Source organism: Numida meleagris, chromosome 3 (genome assembly GCF_002078875.1).
Source record: "Numida meleagris isolate 19003 breed g44 Domestic line chromosome 3, NumMel1.0, whole genome shotgun sequence".
Taxonomy (NCBI): domain Eukaryota; kingdom Metazoa; phylum Chordata; class Aves; order Galliformes; family Numididae; genus Numida; species Numida meleagris.
Genome location: NC_034411.1, coordinates 49,028,721 through 49,050,698, shown reverse-complemented (window position 1 = coordinate 49,050,698; position 21,978 = coordinate 49,028,721). Strand labels below are relative to the sequence as shown.

Sequence of the window (21,978 nt, the reverse complement as noted above, 5' to 3'; positions counted from 1 at the left end):
CAGGTTGCTCAGAGAGTGATCCAGCCTGACCTTTTCCTCATTTCAAAAAATAAGTAACATAAAGAAGAGGGGGGAAAAAAAGTAGAAATATAAATTCAACTCTCTTGCTATAAACAAGTGTTTTCACATGCAAATGTTTATAAGGTTAGTGGACAGTCTATGAAGTATATGTAAAAATTTATGGATTTTTTTTCGTCCCTTGGTGTTATTTTAGAAAATTACATGCAGAAACCTGTTTGACTGAGAGAATGAGTCCACTGGAAGTAAAACAGTTGCTTCAAGAATTTTGGGTGTTGTTGGAAGAGATTCATCTCCATCGGGGCAATATGGGTTCCCTTGAAATAAGTCGTGCCCCTGAGCTACCTTTTTTTTTTTTCTTGTCCTTTTTGCCAAAACCTATTCTTTTGACTGCTCATAAATCACTAAAACCTTGGGAGGCATGTGCAGGCTTTATCTCCTAAATCAGAAGTAAATCACAGACATTAGAGATGGAAAAGACCTATGAAATCATCACATCCAACCTCCCTCGCAAACATGCTGCGCAGTCTCTAGACAGAGGATGCATCTGATCGGAACCAGATGCGTCAGGCAACTGTTGCCAGGAGGCTGAGGAGCTATTGACAGGTGGCCGCGGGGTGACCCGTCAGGCAGTGCTGCTGGTGGAAGTGCTGCGTCCCAGCCCATGGGAACCAGCAACGGCATCACACAGAACTGTCGGCAGTGTGCTAGGCAGTGGGTTAGAGACAGAGTAAGGCAATACTCAAGTACTGTCCTGCGTTCTCTCCATTAAATATTATTTCAGTTGGGAAGAGCCATGCCAACAAATAATCTGAAACCTTACCTCATAACAAAATACAGCTCTCTCCACCAAGATTTAAGTAGAAGCAGATTAAGAGGAACCACCCATTCCCAAGATAGATCACCGAATGTTGAAACAACAACGCAGACACTCAAGCCAAGTAGTTAATGATAATGGTACAGAGTAACCGTACATTCCAGATAACTGAAAGACTATTTTGTCATCATGCCTGCACAAACGTTTTGGTTTTTTGCTTTTAAATAATTGCAGTGGTCCTATAAAATGATCCATTGTGCCTTACTCACTGTTCTCTGTCTTGCTCATAATGCCAATGTGCAGTCTCTTCCTGAGAGTATGACACTACAATTGAAAATGAAAGTAGGAGGGGCTCATGGGAATAAAAGGCTACAAACTATTTAGCCTTACTGCCAAACACTGCATTTCACAGCTGCCATGACCGACCTCTGCAGACACCCTGGCAGCTGGAGGTACTAACTGAGTACACAGTGCCACCCACACCCTTCTTCCCCATCAGTTCCTCTGCTGGGCACCTCTACTGCAGGCTGAAGTCTCTTCCTGCAAAGCATACCGTAGCATTCTGCCATGGTGCATGCAAAGAAACAGAAAAAGCCACTGCACCTACAGCAATGTCATTAGAAACTCTGTGCAGCCTCTCATTCCTCCCCTTTCATAGAATCTGCATGGCCATTCTCATGTTCTGTCATTTCACCTGTGCCTAGCAGTATGAAGTGCACCTTTCTACCACTACCAAGGCTCTTCATCTTATCAAAACAGTGAAAGTAGGACAGTGAATGACTAAGAGATGTCAAATAATCTGAAGCTTAAGTGCTGGCCTTAAGAAAAAATAGACTGCAGTCAACAGAGGGTCTCTTAAACTACACATAATCGTGACTGAACTGAAATTCAGTCTCTTTATAGGTACTAAGTATTATCCATGTTTTGTTAAGAGAATAAGCTATATAGTTAGAGTTGAATCTATTTGGTAATCTCCTCCCAAACTACAGAAATATCCTAATTCTAGCATGATAAAAGATTAAGCACATCAGTTCTCATTCTTTGCCTGTAATACTGAATCGACTCTTGTTTCTTCTTTAAAAATGGAACTATCAAGTAAGATGTTCCTGAAAATATGTCACCAGATCATTCTTTGTATTTCAAAGAGTTACCTATGCAAAGCTTGGCACAAGGATAACATCTTACCTATATCCCCCAAAACGCTCAAGTCCTTATATCTTACTTCGTATTTTATTTCACATCAAATATATTAATGCAAAAATAGCAGCTTTTCTGCATAGCAACTACACACAGCTGTGTCAGAACCTTCTGAAATTTCTTCTGAAAACCCAGGAAGCTCAAAAGTGTTAAAGAACATGGCTCAGCTGTGTCACAATGATCATTTGCAATAGCTAAAATTAAGTCAACACAAAGTGGAACAAAAGGAAGCATTAATAATCTGTTCACCTTAAACAATACAAGGAGAGAGGGAGAAACATGTAAAGTGTGTCAATTAATCATGCAGGTCACATCAAGGAAATTAAAGTGTCCCATTTTTTATCTTGATTCCTCTTCCTGAGATGGGACAGAAAAGATGTGCTTTACAGAAGCATGTGTAGTAACTATTGAGTCAAATGTTATGTGATATTATGTTTGTCAGCAGAGCTAGTTCTACGCTGTTAAAATATTTCTAAAGTGTAGTAAAACATACCTGCATCTTTATCATTTTCAAAATATGTTTGCAAAAGCGCACAAGTGAAAGAAGTGGCAACAAGTCCACTGTGACAAATCCTGACCCAAAAAAAAAAAAAAAAACAACCAAAAAACCTATATGTTAGTGTTAGGTTTCTCATTTAAATCAACATAATTGTTAAATAAAACAATTGATGTGATGCTGTCCTTTAACAAAAGGAACAAATCAGCTACTAAAAGGTAACAATATGTGCTTCAAAAATGTATTACATCGTTAGGTTTGGGATTTGTGATTCAGTGCAAATGAGCACTGTCAACAGACTAAGACACAAAGTATACATCTAGCCTTAAACTCCATCTTCCGCTGGTATGTACTGCAAAACAAGTGCAACTCAATGAAAAGTTCATATTCTTCATAAGTTCATTTCTCACTTTGAGAGTGAAATTATTACACTATCATACATCATAACTATAAACAGCTCAAAGAATGCTATTGCAGAAGTGTAACTTTCAGAGGAAGGAGCAGAAGTGCATAACCACACTCGAAGTCAGTGTATTATGCAGAAAAACAAAACATGAATGAATTTTTCCAAGTCTTGGAAAAATGTCTGTATCAACCAATGAATTTGCTTACTTGAAATTGAAAGAAAAAAATCTCAAGAGAAGAAACTTCGTAAGCCTTTATACTGCCTTTGCTTAATTAGTGTATCAAAGCAAGAGAAAATAAAATCTTATCAGCTATAATCATGTTATCTAGCAGTGCCATACTGCAAATACAGGTTGCCACAAGGCAGCAGAGCCTAGCTGCTGTGTAAGAGGTCAGTGCTTGGTTTTTGACTGTCAGACTTCTGAGAGTGCTATACAGGACAACCTTCCATGCACATATTCAACATTACCTACAGCCCAGAGTTAACTACAAGAGCCAGGCTGAGCAGTGCTCAGGGTTACTGGCAACACTGTGGGCTTACAGGTGAAGAAGAGGAAGGTCAGTTTCCCCAGAGCGCGGCAGATGAGTCCTTCAGGCAAAGCAGAATCTCCTTTGCAGCCAGAAGTTAAAATGAACTCAGGAAGACTGATGTGCAGAGCCTCCAGCTTCCTCCTACTTCGGCCTCATACTCTGTTTCCCATCAGTGACTTGCTGTGAGAGGTAAGCTATGGGGAATGCCAAACAGCAAGGCTTGGTGATGGGAAAGCATCTGGAGGGGAGGAAACAGATCTTTCTCCAGCAGGAAGACAGCACAGCAACTCTGACCAGGTCCAAGCCCTTTGTTGTGACCCAGCAGAAATACCTCTGGTATCCCAGCACCTCCCCATCCAGCCCAAAGCAGTCCTCAAACCCAATAAGAATGACAAAGATCATCACACTTCATCTCAGAGAGGAGCATACATTCCCTAAGCCTTGTCAGTCTCTCGAAGCACAGAAATGAGACAGGCCTAACAAAAACATCAGCAGCTGTGAAAACACGGGGTTGCCAAAAGACTTTTGGACTGTCACAGCTGCTTACGGGTGTTTCCTCCTCCTGCCCTTCGGCTCCAGCCTAGGGGCCAGACACCATCACGTTGAGTTGGCTGCCACCGTGCGGCCTGTGCTGTGCAATGCAAGGTGACAGTCACTGTGTGGAGTGGGGACCTCTGCATGACAAAGCTGTGGCAAAACTTGGGACTGTGGGACAAAATGGGAAAATCAGCAGGAAGCCATATCAGTTTAGAAATTGCTGATAAAAGCTCTGCAAAAAGCAACATGCAGTGTACGGTATATGAAATCCTTCGAATTTGGACCTGTGAACTTCTCAAATCCTCTCACAATTCTCTTCAAAGATGAAGAGAAGGTCCTTACCACAAAAGAGTCTGCATTTACATATCTGAAAGACAATACAGTGCAAGTGATTTCATGTAGATGACAAAGATACTATCAAGCAGACACTTGTGATAGGACAAGAGGTAACGGCCTCCAGTTGTGCCAGGAGAGGTTCAGGTTGAAATTAGGAAAAATTTCTTCTCAGAAAGAATGGTGAGGTATTGGAACAGACTGCCCAGGGAGGCAGTGGAGTCACTATCCCTGGAGGTGTTCAAGAAACATGTGAATATAGCATTGAGGAGCACTTATTGTGGATTGCGGTGATGGGTTGGTGGTTGGACTTGGTGATCTTAGTGGTATTTTCTAACCTTAATGATTTTACGGTTCTATGAATTGCTCTTGCAGGGACAGAAGGAAAAAGGGAGATCTGCACACATTTGCTTCAAGCTGTAACTTTGTATTCTTCCTCTCACAGCAACCAGCATAAAGTAAAAACGTTACAAAAGATGCTATGTATATATTCCAGTACAAGCGCCTGTCTGTCAGAGTATTGTTTTTGAGCAAGCAGGGAGAAGCCACTCTAGCCCATGTGGGCTGGCTCCCAGCACGCTCCAGTGCCACAGTGGCATCACAACAGGGAAAAATCACCTCACCGGGGAGCTTGTATGGCTTATCCATCTGACATCTCTTATGTCTGAGGGATGCCGGAGGAGAGGTCTCACCTTGCTCTGCAGCCTGGCTGACTTCCAGTGGCAGCTGCTGGTGGTGGCTCCCCGTCTCTGCAATAGGCACTGCAAGGAGGACCCCAAGGCCCCACTGATACCCACCAGCAGTACTGTCTTCCCATCTGCAGGACAAACACGAGGTGTTATAGAGCGCAGCTGACACCAAGCCCCACCAACCCACACACAGCATTCAAGTGATGCCCCCAGGACCAGCCAGAAAACCACATCACCACACGGCAGCTCCATGCTCCCCCTCAACCACAGCATCAAAGGCAACTTGAAGCCCATGGAGCAACACAAACCACAGGTTAAGTTGTTTCCTTGGGACTCTCAAATTCCAGTAAGCAAATATTGCTCTTTTGGTGTGCTGGTATTTTATTTTCACACATCCTTCCACGCATATTTGTTACAAAGTACACTTGACCATGTTTACAGTTCTGTTACATAAATCCTTGTCTCAACAATGTTGAATTGCCATGAGAGGCTATTTCTGAAGCATTGCCTTGAACCAACATCATCTTCACAAGCTGCAAAGCCATCAGTTTAAATCTGCCATTTCATTGCTAGCACTTATACTATCCAACCTCCAAAAAAGGATCCACTCAGCAGCTATTCACAAGCAGACCTGAATTTCTTCAAATGCTCATATTAATCAAAACTGGCATGTGAAATCCTTGGTAATGTTTACATCCAAAATATTTTAGGTTTTTGAAGACTCAGATGTCTCAGGTGGCTTCAGTGAGATTGAATGTCATGCAGATGGCAGGTAATCTTAGCCTGATTTTCCTAAACTGTGGAACCAAGACTTATTTATTCAAGTATTACACGCAGATCTCACTGAGGATCTTCACTGGCAGGAAACAGATATGTTCCAGGTGGGAAAACAAAACAAATCAGAAAATAAAACATGGTGAGAACACTAAGATTTTAGCTATGTTAGAATTAATACTGTAGTCATGATAGAACAACTCACCCAGATCTTCAAGAAGCTCCATCACGGCACCAGCAGTAGGAGAAACCAAGTAGTCGCAGCCTTCTCCACGTACCAAGCGTCCCAGGTTTACATCAGATAACCTGCAATGGAAAAGTATAGCAATAAAAAAAAAAAAAACTTTGTGCGATGTAAATCATCAGTAAAACCTATATCACAAATAATCCCAAGAGCAAACAACTCATAAAAGTAAATCCTTCAACAGTCACATTCCTTGGCTAATTTGCACCATTCCACATGCCTATTAGACAGACGCTGAGCTTCAAGAGAGGCCAGAAGGCAGCCTGAGAGTGGAACAAGAAACACGAGCTCATCACACACAGACAGCTCTCTGCTTTGTGGTGCGTTAGATGTGGCATGCAGGGCCAAGATGCTGAAGTGACTCCCATGGAACCAGATCAGCCCTGCTGGAGGAAACAAAGTTGGAGTAATGCATCCTTCTGGATGACACAGGCTGCTGAGAAGACAGAAGGTGCTTCTGCACAAGTGTTCCTGCCAACCTCCAGCGCTCCAGACAATGGAAAGTCAACTAATTTGCAAGATGTTCAGATTTTTCCCAAAATGGTGACCCAGACCCAGAAATCCATACCTCTCCAGAGAGCAGGGCAACTCAAGACTGACTGGAAAGTTTTGCTAGTGGTCCAAACGGTTACAGCTTGCTCTCCCACAAGGAGAAAGCACTGCAAGGAAACTAAAACCTCTCCTGCAACTTCTTCCATTAGTCCCTCTTGCAAATATTTTGGGAATTGTGTTCAGAATGACTGTGTGAATATCATTTGCATTATTCAAGTACTGAAGTACCTTAACTAAGTAATACCTGTATACAAAGAAGAAAGGTTTTTTGTTTCTCTGAAAAGATAATGTCCTGAATGTATAGCACATAAAGATTTAAAAGACAATGATCAGTGTGACTTCAGAAAAAGACTTCTCATAGATTCAGCTGCATCTTTTATCACCACTCAATAGCACGGCTGGACACTTTGACCGAGGAATCCATTAGTGGAATGCATCAGGGAAAATTGATTTTTACGACATCAGCCCCTCTGTGGTTCACTTACCCATCCACATCCTTCTCAGGTGTCACAGCATTTAATACCTTACTGCTATACGAGCTTTCTGGGAGGTCAAGGGCAAGGCCCTGCACATTAGGATCCTCATTAAGCCTCAAGATTTCATTGATAATCTAGGAAGTTAACAAAAAGCATTAAGGATCAGAATAACAGATAATGGAAGAATCTAATCACAAGAGGATAAAACCTATTTCTTAATAATGCGTTTACAGCTACCTTTGCTTCCCCTACATACTACTGCAACTTTTAAATGAAAAAAGTAATAACCTGATTCCGCTGTTCTACGTTTCTATGGTTTACCAAATTAAGCCACCCTGACTCTATTGCAAACATTTTACAAAGCCAACACATTATATGACATTTTGCTGCCAACACCTCAGCAAAAGCTCAACACTGTAGTGACTTCAGAGGATGCTTTTAGAAATAAGAATTCTTGATTAAAACATAGTTCAAAATAGAACCAGTTTATGTCCCAACAAAGACCATGTATGAAAAGCTGTCACATTAAAAGATCAATTATATGAACAGAAGAGCAAAGAGAAAATTCATTTTATTACAACAGCATATACTGTTACTCATTTTCCTCATCAAAAGCACCCTGACCCTAAGACCTGACACTGATCTTACAAAGAGTTGCCATTTTGAAAAGGCACTGCACAAATAATTATGAACTTCAGGTAATGAACCAGATGGGAGTTCAAACCTTTTATAGTTGCTCAAATTCAACATCTGAGTCTGCATTAACTGCCCTTGATTGCTTCATATTACCTGCTGAACAGGGGAGTTGGACTAGAAGATCCTCAGGAGTCCCTTCCAACCCTTTCAATTTTGTGATATCTAAAGTACAGTACTGATTCCTAGTGATACACGTTGTTCTGCAGCAGTCAGAGGGTAAAAGCATTGTCACAGCAAGCAAACAGGTGAGGTGGGCAAACTGGTAGAAACTTTGTTAAAAGTAGCTTATACTGTTTTCCCCCTTACTAACATAGTTCAGCTGCTTCCTATGATGTTACTCCAAAGTAACAGCAACTGCTGCTCCATACTCACTCAATTCCACCTATTTCCCACCATTACTGAGCAGATAAACTCACAACAATGTCTATTTGATCTTTGTTTCAAAAGCCCAGCTTTCTTACATGGCTCTCTGACTATACATTACCCTCAAAACGATAACAGAAAGCGGAATGTTCCTTTTAATATATGGGGAAGCCTCTTTTGAGGTCATAGTGCAAGACAGTAACATTTTAAAAACAAAGTGTACCAACAAAACAGTTCCCAAAATCCACAGGCATACAGTGTTATCACATCTCCCAGGCACAAGGAGGCCAGGTGGGAAAAGAGGCATCTTTTATTACAAGCTCCTTTGCTCTTTTTACTATCAGAGACCTCAGGACTGTGCCTATTAGTACTGTTTGCTATATTTAGAACATACTTGCTGCTAGCACTGTACCTCCAAGCTAATGCCTTAACAAGGTAAGAAGGGAGCTCTTTAGTGATTTGGGGTGGATGAATTTTTTTAATGCATACTTCAAGCATTTCAAGATCAATAAATAGTAAAAATTATTCAACCCTCTGTCACCACCCCAAATCAATTAATCTCTGATTTCCCCCAAGTAAAACCTGGGCAAGAATCAAGAGCTCCATAAATAGATTTAAGGTCACAAGAGCGGCTGTAGGAGATAGGATATCACATGCAAGCCTTAGTCCTGAGCTGCCACCAATACAAAAGACATCCAGTCTGTGACACTATGAGGGGTTGCTGCAGTTAAATACCAGGCACAGAAACAAAACATGACTGACTATTCTGCCGCAGGCTTCTATGGGACAGCAACTGTCCAGGAGTGGCACTTGCTACATAAGACAGTCCCAGTTCTCTTTTAAGTTAACAGAGACCCATTGGAGGTGCTAACCACAGTCAGCAATAAATATGAGTTCATGACAAAAACAAAAAAGGAAGTGTCCTTCAGGTTACCTCATCTTTGCTGCTGTCTTCAGGGAGACAGATGTGAATCACATGTAGACCAACCTGCCAAAAGAAAACACAACAGTTACCAAAGGCAGGTAGCTCACAATTGATAGCGAGCACATCAACTAAAGCTTACCTCTTCAGCAAAGTTCTTGTTTATTTCTTGAACCAATGGAACATTACGTGCCTTGGGGAACAAAATGGAAACTAAGTTTTAAAATAATAAATCTACATTTAAGAAATGTCAGTACACTAATGCACAAGTCTACACAAGAATCATAGTGAGAATATCTGTGTCCACTAGTATTAAAACAGTAACAAACATTTATAAGAAACAAGGTCATCCAGCAAGTCTATTTTGGCTTGATTAGTTTTAGTGTTTGCCGATATTAGCCTGGCTCTTATAGGTATGAGAGATCATTTGTTTACCTTAAGTTTACCATATGACAACAGTGCCAATCTGTATCTGAAGATACCATTCTTTGTCCGGTCACATAAAGAAGCAGACATGGGCAATGGCAACACTTTGCATTTTCTACATTGTCCCCTTATTACTTAACAACAATGGTTTGCCTCACCACCAAAACTAACACAAATCATGATCACCAAACATTGTCGTGAGTTCTGTCAGACAGAAGTAGATGATACCAGCTCCTCCTCCTAGCCACTGTCAGATACTGCCCCAGAACAGAAGCATCCTGGGCAGATGCTCCACCTGGGAGAAGCTCCATCTCACCCAGCAATCACCCTACTCTGAGGTCTCCACAACTATTTGCATCGTATTTATTACCATGTTCCATTTTTTGCTTACTACTTACTCTCACATTTTAGGAGGTTTTTCAGCTATTTTTGTATATCACAACAATAAAACAGAATTTAACATTCAGAACCAGAAACCTCCTATCAACAGATCACCAAGACTCCCACCTCCATGATTGCCAGGAACTCCATTAAAAACAAAAAAACCAAAACATTTATTCTCACAACCAAATGATTACATACAAAATCCGTCTTCCAATTCAGACAGCAGGATTGCAATAAACTATTTTTAAAGGGTTCATTACAACTCCACGTATACATTCTACATAGATTTTTCCTCAAGATTTCCTCAGTGCCAATGATTTCCCATCAGAGTCAAGTCATTCACTCAGCACCAGTTTAATCTGCAACTGGTGTCACTCAAAATGGTTCTGGTTCAAGTCTGTAATAATACAATGAGCTTCAAAATGGCTGAAAAATGAAAAAAAAAATACAAAAAAAAACCAGGAAAAAAAAAAAAAAAGAGAAACCCTTCAAAACCCAGCAGGATTTAAAACGGATGCTGAGATCCTCCATCTCCCTCCCTGAGCCTGGCACTGCCTGTATGCCTGGCACAACACTGCCATTCATCTCCCACTCCCCAAACCTGGCACCTGGGGATGAGGAGCACTGCAGGGGCTGCTGCATGGAGAACACAAGTGAACCTAATGTCAAGGCAAGGAAAGGAGAGAGTGTGTTATGGACAGCTCTCCAGCTGCTCCCTAATGCCAGATGCTGTGGAATTGCATCCCCACAACAGGGGTCCAACTAACAGGACTGGGGTTTCACTGCGATTCAGCTACCCCTGTCACACCACTGTGAAAGCTCAACCCATGCAGAAGTCCCTGCACCAGCCTGGTCCCACCACAACCTGCAGGGCATGGTGAAACCAAGCTGATAACCAGTGTAGGCAAGGCAGAGGCTGGCAGAGCACAGCTGGTCATCACAGGGCAACAGCTCTAGTGTCACACAGGATCCTGATGCCAGATATCATATTCACAGAATTGCAGAATTGCAGGAGTTGGAAGGGACCTCAAGAGATCACTGAGTCCAACCTCGCTACTAAAGCAGGTACCCTACAATAAGTCGCACAGGCAAGTGTCCAGATGGGTCTTGAATATCTCCATAGAAGGAGACTGCACAACCTCTCTGGGCAGAGTTTCAATAATATCAAGAAGCAGGCACCAGTTTTTGCTATTCCTGTGGCACAGCTTCTACTCAGTCTCAAGATGGATTACAAGAAATGCTGGTATTAATCACAAAGCCAATCAAGTTCAGGTGGCTTGAGGAAAAAATATGGCATCTAAAGGCACTTCCAGAGTGGATTCACTGTGGAACTTCACGTTCCCCTAGTGAATTGGCAGTATGCAGTGCCAGCTGCAAACAGCTGGATCAAGGGGTTGTCTCACTGCCATCTATGCTCCACTGGCTGCAACGTGTCCCTTGGACAGCAGCATGGGCCTTAGTGCTCTGCCCACGTTATCCAGTAAAGCAGAGCACTATCAGTAGACTAAAACAAACTCTCTCTGAGTACAAATCCAACAAATACACAGATACAGGAAATTCTATTAAAGACATTGCAGCCAGGCTAGAGCTAGAGAATAATCTGCGGGGTAATGGGATCCTCTTCTCCAGGTGACTCCAGCCCAGCATGGATGATTTCCAGCTCGCTGCACAACTGCATGGAGACAAGGCAGGAGGGAGAAACTGAAAGTCACCAAGAGGAGGAACACTGCTACTCTGTCAGCCCTTATGCTTACGGCCTTGCAGAGGGCTATTTGAAGAGCAACCAGGGAGAGAGCCTGTTCACTCAGACTCTCCAGAATACCTACTGAAATAAAGCTGGTGCTCTGTCTCTTAGATTCACTATTATTATTTCAAAAATATAGTTAGGTTTCACAATTAAAACCCGCTGGATAGAATCACAGAATATCCTGAGTTTGAAAGGACCCACAAAGATCGTCAATTTCAAACCCTGACTCCACACAGCATCACCCAAAATCAAACCCTATGTCTGAGAGTGCTGTCCAAACACTCCCTGAACTCTGGCACTTGGGGCTGTGCCCTCTGCCCTGGGCAGCCTGCTCCATGCTCATCACCCTCTGGTGCAGAACCTTTCCCCAGCCCCCAGCTGCCCCTCCCCTGACACAGCTCCATGCTGTTCCCTCAGGCCCTGTCGCTGTCAGAGAGAGCAGAGCTCAGCACTGCCCTCTGCTCCCTGTGAGGAGCTGCAGCCGCCATGAGGCCTCCCCTCAGCTCCTCTGCTCTGGCTGCAGACACAGGGGGGCAGGAAGAAGGAGGTCTTTTCCCTGCCCAGATAGAGTTGCGTCAGGAGAGAGTAGTCAAGAGAGCCCCTGGTTTTCCAGCCTATCAACACTATTTGCAAGATTGCAACAGCTTCAAGCGAAATAAAGGTTGAGAAATACTGCTTTGACTTTAAACCATTCTATCGATTCACTAAAGACAATGCGAGAGAAAGCACTCCCTCAGATTTCAAGCTGATGGGGTTACCTGCTGCCACTATTTTACTTAAAAACAGGGTTACTTCCTGCACCATGCGTTTCTGAACTTTCAAACAGGAAACAGCCCCAAAAGAAATCTGTTACCACTAGCCCCATGCAGGCAGTCGTTACCTGAATAATAGCAAGCGTTGGCTCAAGCCACGGGTGTTCTCTCTTCAGAGAGGCCAAAGATTTCCTTGCGTTCTCAGTGATTTTGCTGCAACACAATAACACAGGCACATCTCTAGCAATCGAAACCAATCAAACATGAAACCCTTCTAACATCAGTCAGTGGAAACCCCCATTAGTCAGCAGTACAGAATAAATGCTTGGGCACATACATTTTTAATCTCCAGAATTACCATATATTGCAAAGGGCAGCATTCAGCAGCCAGTTACAGAAAACCTCAACAGACTGAAATACCTTCCTTTTTCAGCGGTGTGCATCACTGCTCTGACATGCCCTAAACTTTACAGCCGATCTATGTTCATCAGGTTTGTCCAGCCCCACAGCAACGAACCATCACTCCACATCACCTCGGGGCCTGGTGATGTCCTTCATGTCCTCGGCTCGGTGCTGAAGGAGTACAACTCCCCAGACAACGTCGGCTGTAACACTGCCATTTTCTGGATGCTGCTCAGAACTGCGGGCAGCAGGCAGACAGAGGAGCTCTGTTTGCTGCGCCACTTCTTGGAAAAAACAGCAGAAGTCGCAGCCAGGCACTAGGAAGGCTTTCTGGAAAACATCCCCGGCTGAGCTGCCGTGAGTTCTGCTCCGTTACCTTCTGCACGTAGGGAGCAGGGACAGGAGATGTCGTAGGGAACGGGAGACCCCCGTTTGCCCTCCGCTAGCTGGGAAGAGGGGGACTAGAGAAGCGTTTTACTACCTCATCCCTCCTCGCAGAAGCCGGACGCCAGCAAATTGCCGCAGCTGAGCTTCAGCGGCCACATGGCGCGGAGGAGGGCTCACACATCCACGTGCACATCCCCATGCGCAGCCTCACCTGGACCGTCCCGCAACCGCCCGAAACGCCCCAGCACAAAACCCCCTCAGCCGAGGCAACGCGACCCCATCCCCCCCCTTCTTCTTTTTCTTCTTCCTCTCCCTCCTCCTCCTCCTCCCCCCCCGCTGTTGCATCAGCCGGCACCACCTCCCCACGTGCACCGCTTACCGCGCCGCGTGGCCGCCCGCCACCTGCCGCCCGCTCAGCGCCCGGTGCGGGGCGGCAGCGAAAGGCAGCGAGAGGCAGAGCCGCAGCGCTCCGCTCCTCATCCTCCTGCGGGATGCTGGCTGCACGCTGGCTGCGGAGCTGGGGCGGGGAGCGGGGCAAGGGGCGGGCGGGGCGAGTCCTCGGGCGGAGCTCCGCTCGCTCGTGCCCTCCCCCGAAAGAAAAGAACAGCAGTTTGTTGCATACTCCACGTTTATTACAAATAGTACGAAATGGTCCCTGGGAGACAAAGTTACGCGCTGATACACCTCCCTTTTTCTTTCCTTTTTCTTCTTTTTTTTTTTTTTTTCCCCAGCACGAGGTGCGAATTCCAAACAACCTAGAGGCGCAGGGGCAAAGCACAGATGTAACTCCTATGGGTATTTACAATACTTTACAAGCTCTATTAAATAAATACGGGTTCTACCACTTCTCGGCAGCCTAATTCTGTACAATGCTAATTTTCCCGGGCTGGCTGCAGTCCCATCTGTGCCGAGCATCACTGCTGCTGGTTTGGACAAGTTGGTACATGCAACAAGTGACCAACCAATGCACCTGGTAAATAATTTAATCCATTCTAAGAAATTCAAGTCCTCAAATCTTAATCTACAAGTAATTAGCTGTACATTGATAACTTTGGGTTTTGCTCATGATAACCAATGGAGTAAATAGGTGGCAGGTCCGGGAGTGCAGTAACTGAGGGGAGCAATACGTGGTTAATAAAAACACTACTTCAGCTCCTTTATATACTGATATGTGTAACTTGGTACTGGCTTTATCTGCATCATCTGAGGAACTTAAGCACCAAAACAGAATGACAGTCACACAGAATGGTCAGTGTAGACAGAGACTTTCCCCTTGGTAAAAGGTTTTCAAGTAAAAGAATCCAAAGCTGTGTAACAATGATGACGAAACAGAGTAAATGTGCATCATGCTGGAAAGTCTATTCTTGTTACAAATGGGAGCATTTACTCTGTACATTATTTATAAAAGAATGGAATATGTTCTCTTATTTCGGCTACCTGTATTATAGAGACACTGAGTTACACACAGCGCTCCTCATTCCGAAGATGCCTCTTTGACCCCACCCTGCCCTGGAGGAGGCAGCCTGTACCTCAACCAGCACTACTGCAGAAACAGCCCACAACCTGAGCTCAGCATGTTTCACTCAAGCACATGGACAAGTCCCATTCTCTCTCAGGGTTACTGACTTTGGGGTGTGAGCAACCTGCAGGTCGCTGCATGTCAATTGCACTTGGCCAACCCACATGCAGCAGCTTTCCTCTGCTGGGCTCTGAGCTGAGGGATGCTCAGATTTTGCCTGTGTGTCCCAGACACTACAGGCACAAAGCCAGCACTCAGCCTACTCATCTTCACAAGCAGCAGAGCTCGCTTCTGCTGTCCCAAACACCCTCTGGACAATGATGGCCTCACATTGACATATTCACATGAAAATCTGCCCCTGCCTGTCCTCTGCCAACTGAGGACACAGCAAGTAGGAAGGCTCCTGACGCAGCTATCAGCCTGGCATCTCTCATAAGCACTAGGACTAAGTTCTGTTTAAAACATAAAAAGTCTGTTCTAAATCAACATAGTGTATTTGGTATCACACATATTGGTATTGGTCCTATAGACTTGGAATCTCTCTTTTGAAAAGTAATGTGCAACAGGTTTGTGCAGTTGCACATGCAGCATGATGGTGTCATTACCAGAACCTGGCTTAGAAGTCTGCAAACCTATGGAGGCAGCTGCTCAGCTGGATGCAGCCACGTGCAACCGGAGTCATCATGTAGACATTGTGAGAACAGACCTGGTCACAACTCAGAAGTTCAAATGCTAAGGTTCCCATGTGGTAACATGGCTTAAGAGTCAAACAGTGTCAAACCTGGTTAGATAGTTAAAAGAAAGAAAAAGAAAAAAAGAAAAAAAAAGAAAAAAAGGGTATCACACCTAGCAAGAAACTGAGCTGTGCAGAATAAAGATACAGAGGCTCCATATGGGGTCATAAGTCCACCTGAATTATGGAGTGAGATGGCAGACAACACACATATGGCCTTTTAACTTCCAGGATTCTAAACCATTAAAAATCTATTTACAATATTACTGTGATACAATGCCTGATGGTGTAATAATACAGAAATATATGATGCCAGTACTGATTGTCCCAGTATATACTCTGCATGTTAAGGCAGGACAGCTAGAGATCACAAAAGCATCAAGCAAAGCTACTGGAACTAAGACACTGAAACTTTTCCCTTAAAGACTGGACAATATTCTGCTGGTTGGGAGATGGCACTCTCCACAGGTAGTCATTCAGTTTATCTGAATCACTGTATGCAGTCAGATATGGGGTAAGTGTGTGTTTGCTGCTGGTGGGCTTTACAGGAGTACAAGACACAGTTTTGCCGCAGAGAGTTTCAGAAGGAGCAGTGTCTGTGTTGTGCAATTTAGGATCCAGTTTCCTTGTTTGGTTCTGAGAAGCCTCCAGATCAGACTCCTCATCTTCAGACCTTATTTCAACATAGTCATCATCTTCCCCTTCCCCCTCTTCAGTATCTTTGAAATTAGAAAAATAGTTCTGAGTTGCCATCTGTGCAGTCAGAGGGGAGGGTCTGTTTACTCTCAGGACTTTTTGAGAATCCTGCAAAATCATATCCGAATAGTTCTCAGGGATCTGCTTCCTCATATCCGGCCCCGTACAGGCTGAAGCAATATCCAGTGCTTGATGGTTATTGAGTCGGAAGTTCCTATTGGAATGAAGCATTTTCTTGTCTGTTTCATTAGGATATACAATTGATTCTCCAGATCTGTTGACCACAATCGAAGAAGATGACTGTGACCTGCTGTATGCCTGTGGTTTGATACTGCTTACTCTTCTCCCAAGGGAGTTATAGATGTGATCTTGGTGTAAATTTTCTTTGTTAGGCTGGCTGATAATTGCACTCCACCTTTGTGCCGGGACATGCAAACGGTTAGAAATCTGAAGGGAAGGCACTGAGCAAGCTGACGGCAGCTGTCTGGAACTGCTTTTTGTCACTGCTTCCGCATATGAGCTCTTGGACTTTGTGTCTTGGGATTCTGGCCATGGAGAAAAGTCAGACAGCTCGCCATTGCTGTAGGTCGAGTGCAAAAGCCAATCCTCTGCTCTGGAGCACTCACCAGTGACCTGGGCACAGGGAAGAGAGGTAGCCAGGGGTGTGGAAAACCTCACAGCTGAGGGCTCCTGAGGGCTGGCCCAGGCTTCCTTTTGGACCTTGGGTGAGCTGTCTCTGAAGACAATCTGGTCATAAAGCTGGGAGTATTCAGCTATCCTGGCACCTAGGGAAAAGAGATGTTTTGATTGAGACACAGTAACACATTCATTTGAGTTGCACAAAAATTTAAAGATCCCAAAACACTTTGCATCAGTTATAGAAGAAAACAAGACTTATAACAAGCTACTATGAAATCTGAAACTGTTTCATCCTCCAGTATTTTCAAGTAGCTAGAGTGCTAGGTTTTCATCTTAAAAGACAATGGTTTCACCCCTCTAAACCCGAACCTTACCAATAAGACATGGGCGTAGTTGTCTTGCCTTGGAGAGGGAGAGTCTAGTGGAGCTGGAGGCCCTTCCAGCCTCTTACCTGCATTGCAGGTCTGCCTTTTCTGGCCAGCAGTATGCTTTGACCAGAACGCTGTTTTACATAGCTGCGATTACAGCCTGTTCACTAGCTTGAAGCTTGCCTTATAAACAAAACCCATCCAGCTAAATGCAGAAAAGCATGTGAGAAAGCATGAAAGAATGTAATTTTCATTTCTTTTCCCGTGTTATTTTTACACTGGGAAAAGACAGGAAGGCTAATGACCTGCTCGATTGCTCTTCCTCTTCCTTTCCCTCCTTACCCCCGAGAGCCTGAGAGCTGTGAAGGGAGGTGAAGGGGAGACAGTGACATCCTGTGGAAAGGCTGAAGCGGGAGAGAGGATTTTGCATCAGAGAGACGCCAGAGGGAGCACGTTCACAGCTGCTTGCATGCTATACCAGCGCAAGGAAGCGCACAGCTGGGCTTCCCTGGAGATGATGATGAAGCCAATGATATCTCACTGTGAGAAATGGTTAGTAGGAAACAGTCAAAGGCCTTTTAAGTACCGCGGAAATTTGGTTCAACACTGAATTTCGGGATACTTTTTCAAATAATCAGAATTTGTCCCAGTGCTTAATTCTTGAACAATTCTGTCAGCATGACATGGTGTATGGTGCTCTAATATGTACTACAACAGGTCTAACTGGGGCAAAGTACTGCAGACAGCACCACAGGATAAAGGAAACACTCAGTTCCAATTATATACAGTTTCATGTCAAAATGGAAAAGAACTTTCTGAAAATGGCCTGGTAAATAGGATATTTAGAGACTTTTATAAAGGCAATAATGATACTAGTGTGTAGAGTCCACTGGCTCCATGTCTCCAATTTGTTTCAACTGAACATGGAAAAAAATAACTCCAAAACTCTTGTATATCAATTACTTTGCACATTCATTAGAAAGCACAAGAAGGCCAACCCTCTTATCTGATCCTATTCCTTGTGCTTGTAATTGTGATGTGGATGTTACCTGAGAAAATGTACATGATTTATGAAGGCAAATCTATGCACTTTTTTATTCAATTTGTGAAGATCACTCTATTAAATGAAGTAGTTGTGGGGTTTTTTTTGTTTGTTTTGTAAAGAGGCCAGAGATGCTTTGGGCATGATTTCTATTTCCAGCCTAAGCTGAGCAGATCCCCCCTGCCAATACCCCACTATTTCTTCCCAATTTTATCAAGTAATGGCAAGAATTTATTGAGATATAAAGGACTGCTCACATCAGAAGCAGTCACAGGAAATTCCTTTCAGTGGTAACACCAAAAATGCAGTACTGATATTCAGCTAACAAGATAAGGAAGACACTATCTTCCATTTCAGTGCATGAATTTCACTAAAAGTACCTGAAGAAGTAAATTTGTACAGAAATATTTTTAACATACCAATAGCAGGACCACCTTGTTTCTTCTCCTCCAGAATAGCAGCAAGATCCTTGTGTTTCAGTTTCTGTTGTCTGCTAGCTGGCTGTTCCTGCTCTGGAGTTTTAACTTTCAAAAGCTGGTTAGCTTTCTTAATTTTCTGACTGTACTGCCTTGCCATCATAAAAACTCTGTTCTTTGTTTTATCCACAATAGCCAGGTCATTTTCCATGCACTCTGTATGCGCATTGGACAGAATGCTATTGGCAGATTCATATGGGCTATCTACAAATGGCACCTCGCTGGAGAAGGAAGATCTGTTCAGACTTGCTAAAGAGCTTTCCTTGCATGCGATAGTGTCTTCAGGCCTAAGATTAGCCTCGCTTATGGTGGCAGCCCTAGGTTTCACAATTTTAGGGAAAATAGGAGTTTCTGGGAGAGAGAGAGTAGACAATGAGTACTCTACATCTTTACTCAGTTCAGGTGTGCTACCAGCATGCAGCCTTTCCTGTACATCATCTTTACAAACAGGAAAGGCTGCCAGATGCCGATCTCTTGTCTTTTCCTGATTTTTCTTGATGTAGTTTTCCAGGTCATTCCAGATCTCATCTACTTCCTCTGAGAGTTTGTCTGCTGCAGATTTGTGGGACAGCGAGTCAGAATTGGAAGAGCTATCTACTAAGCTCAGGTAGTCATTGTCAATGGGAAGACGATGGTAAGGACTCTCATCTTCACTGAACTGGAGACTCTCTTCAGAAACAAACTGCTGTAGATTGTCAGAACTTGTCAAGTCTTTTTCCAGGCCCAGAAAACTCCGCTTTTTGGAGCATTTTAAGGGATCATGTTTAAAATTCAATAGTGGTGTTTCTGGAAGCACTATGGTGTCGTATATGTTATCTTCAACAATTCTGAGCTCATCCAAACTCGTAGTAGGTGCTTCTCTACCAAGTAGGATCTCATCCTGGCTAGCAGGAAGGGAGGCCCTGCTTTGATTTGTCATCCTCTTTTTGGAGGGTGAATTTAAGCTCCTTTTGTTTTCAGCCTCATACAGAGAGTCCCTAGCAGATCTCTGGGGACCATGGTGTGTTTCCTCCCTTCTTGTCAGACCCATCAGCTTCAAGTCTTCATAGCTTATGTTGTCATAAACATGTTCAATATCATCAATTGTCAGCTCCTCCGAAGATTCGGGATATGCATTCATACTGCTCATCTCTATTCTTTTTACATCTCTTCGAGAGCTGCGCTCAATGATTTTACACCTGGTGCTGGCTGGACACGTGTTGCTCTCACCAGCACTACTGGCCCGTCGAACAATTTTGTGACGATTGGAGCTGGGAGTTTCATTTTGATGCACTACCCCCAGGTGCCAGCTGCATGGCCGATCAGAGGGACCCCTCCTTTCTCCACTAACAGCTGAACCAGTGTTGGATGTAGACATTGATGGCATAAACATCTGATAATCATCATCGTCATCTTCATTCTCATAAGGCGGACGCCGGCTGGGAAACAATGCCTGCCTGATTTGGTGGTCAGTCCAGATGTTTCTGACAGAGGTGGTTCCCCCAAGGATATTCATGATCAGTGAGTTGTTCTGGGGTGTGTTGAACTGTCTGGGTGACTGCGACTGTCTAGCTGAGCAGGAAAATGGGAGATCAGTATTCAGCTGGCTTGGCTCTTCATCTGAAGGGTCCTTGGAACTCTGTGGAGATTTGAAATAAGCAGATAATGTTAGCCTGTCCCCTGCAGTAATACTAAGATTCCCTCTGTTCACAAAACTTTCACATTATCAGGGTGTCCTGCAGCATGGAGTCAGGTAGAGATGGCTGGGCTCCTGACTAGAGAGCGGGGGAACCATGGTGTGAGTGCCAGACTACTTTGCCCCTTAATCCTTTCCCTGGCTCAGAGTTCACTCTTGGCATTTAATATCATCTTCCTTCAAATAAAAGACACTGGGATCATGCTAAAGCATGAGCAATTAAAGGCAAATTTATTTGGCAGGGTTGGATTAAACCTTTTATGCTAACTCTGCAGTTTCACAATTAGATTAAGCTAATCTTACTTTGGTCTTGTGCCAAAAGTTTTGTTCTCCTCCCTTTCCCATTGCTTATAATCCTAGCAGAAAGGTATGTTATGCTCTCTAGCACATGCCATTGAAAATTTTTCATTTTCTTTTCTGGAGTAAATTTTCAACCAGCTCAGCTGGCAGATCTTATTTACAACAAGGCCACATGCCTTCTAATGCAAACATGAAGGATGCTGTAGCTGTATCTGTCAGAGAGAGAGATTACTTCTTTTGGCTTAAGTTAAGGCTGATTGCTTTGTTTTGTTTTCCTGCCCCCAAAAGAATACTCTCTGAGGTTCATGCACATGAAAAACACGGGATGACTTCTCTGTCCACCTAAAGAAACTCGTACATTTCTTTGAGGTACCCATGATGCACAGCAAAAATGAAGTAAGAAGTTTATATACCTGCATTTCACACTTGCTGAGATTAACACTTCTCCTTTTTTCAACATTTTCAGCAGCTTGACTATTAAGTCTTTTCCTTCCTCCTTTTGATTTCTGTAGTGAATTTTGTTGCATTCCCTGTGATTTAAAAGAACAGAACAAGTTAGGGGCATTAAAATCCACACTGCTTTGCACAGCCTCATTCAAAAGAGTTACTAAGCAGCTAGAACAGCAGAGCGAGGTCGTGTACCCACAGCTGAAGGATGAAATGCTCAAGAGTACTCAAAGTACACAGGAATTATTCAGAGCCTAGAAAACTTTCTTCACAATAACCAATTAAATGAAATCAATCCATGCAGCTTGTCAAATGGAGATGAAAGCAGAATGTGCAAATACACAGCTGGAGAGGAACACACAGGAACTGGACTAGGAGAAAGGAAATAAAATATTTATAAAAGTCAAAAATTAAAATATAAGGAGAAGAAGTTGCAAATACTTGTAACACATTCGTGCATCCTTGCAGTTTTACGGATACATTTAATCCCCTTTACATCCACCCTAGGACAAAAAGATTTTTATTTTTTTTTTCTTTTTCCTACCTGTTCAGATTCTTCTTCATCGTCAGCATCAATCTGTTCTGCAGCAGATATCTGGAGATTTTCATCCTGATCACTGCTGTAGGCTGGCTCAATGGACCCTTGAAACTGGCTCTCTAGCCCACTGGAATCCAATGAACCCTTTTTCCTAGAATTCAGCAGGGATTCACTTGATTCTAGTTTGGTAGCTTGAGATAACAGGGCTCCTTCAATACAGATCCGCTTAAGAAATAAAAGCATTGATTAAAAGTTACGTACGCTGTAAATTTCAGTATGGCACTGTCTTGTATCAGTCTTCTAGACAATGATTAAGCTACATGCAGTTTGCTGTGCTGAAATGAGATGTATAAGCAAAGAATTAAAACAATCTGAATTGTTCCATATAAAATTTGGA

The 21,978-nt window shown here is 43.5% G+C and overlaps 2 protein-coding genes across 10 annotated transcripts in view; both read right to left on the bottom strand.

Moving 5' to 3' along the window:
- MTHFD1L (methylenetetrahydrofolate dehydrogenase (NADP+ dependent) 1-like) overlaps positions 1-13,701 on the bottom strand; it is a 148,499-nt gene extending 134,798 nt beyond the window's left edge. For 2 of the 4 annotated variants that reach the window (XM_021390182.1, XM_021390184.1), the window contains exons 1-7: positions 13,528-13,701; positions 12,488-12,572; positions 9,193-9,243; positions 9,063-9,116; positions 7,079-7,203; positions 6,003-6,103; positions 5,027-5,151 (exon numbers count right to left, since the gene is read on the bottom strand). In XM_021390182.1, coding sequence (XP_021245857.1) covers positions 5,027-5,151; positions 6,003-6,103; positions 7,079-7,203; positions 9,063-9,116; positions 9,193-9,243; positions 12,488-12,572; positions 13,528-13,628 — 642 coding nt within the window. In that variant the 5' untranslated portion in view covers positions 13,629-13,701. Of the gene's footprint in view, positions 1-5,026; positions 5,152-6,002; positions 6,104-7,078; positions 7,204-9,062; positions 9,117-9,192; positions 9,244-12,487; positions 12,573-13,242; positions 13,454-13,527 lie in introns of those variants that run through there. The other 2 variants (XM_021390181.1, XM_021390183.1) reach the window with 2 other exon arrangements.
- PLEKHG1 (pleckstrin homology and RhoGEF domain containing G1) overlaps positions 13,759-21,978 on the bottom strand; it is a 135,447-nt gene continuing 127,227 nt past the window's right edge. For all 6 annotated transcript variants that reach the window (XM_021390175.1, XM_021390176.1, XM_021390174.1 and 3 more), the window contains 4 exons: positions 21,588-21,806; positions 21,010-21,126; positions 18,565-20,239; positions 13,759-16,881 (listed from right to left, as the gene is read on the bottom strand). In XM_021390175.1, the coding sequence (XP_021245850.1) occupies positions 15,779-16,881; positions 18,565-20,239; positions 21,010-21,126; positions 21,588-21,806 (3,114 nt within the window). In that variant the 3' untranslated portion in view covers positions 13,759-15,778. The remainder of the gene's footprint in view (positions 16,882-18,564; positions 20,240-21,009; positions 21,127-21,587; positions 21,807-21,978) is intronic.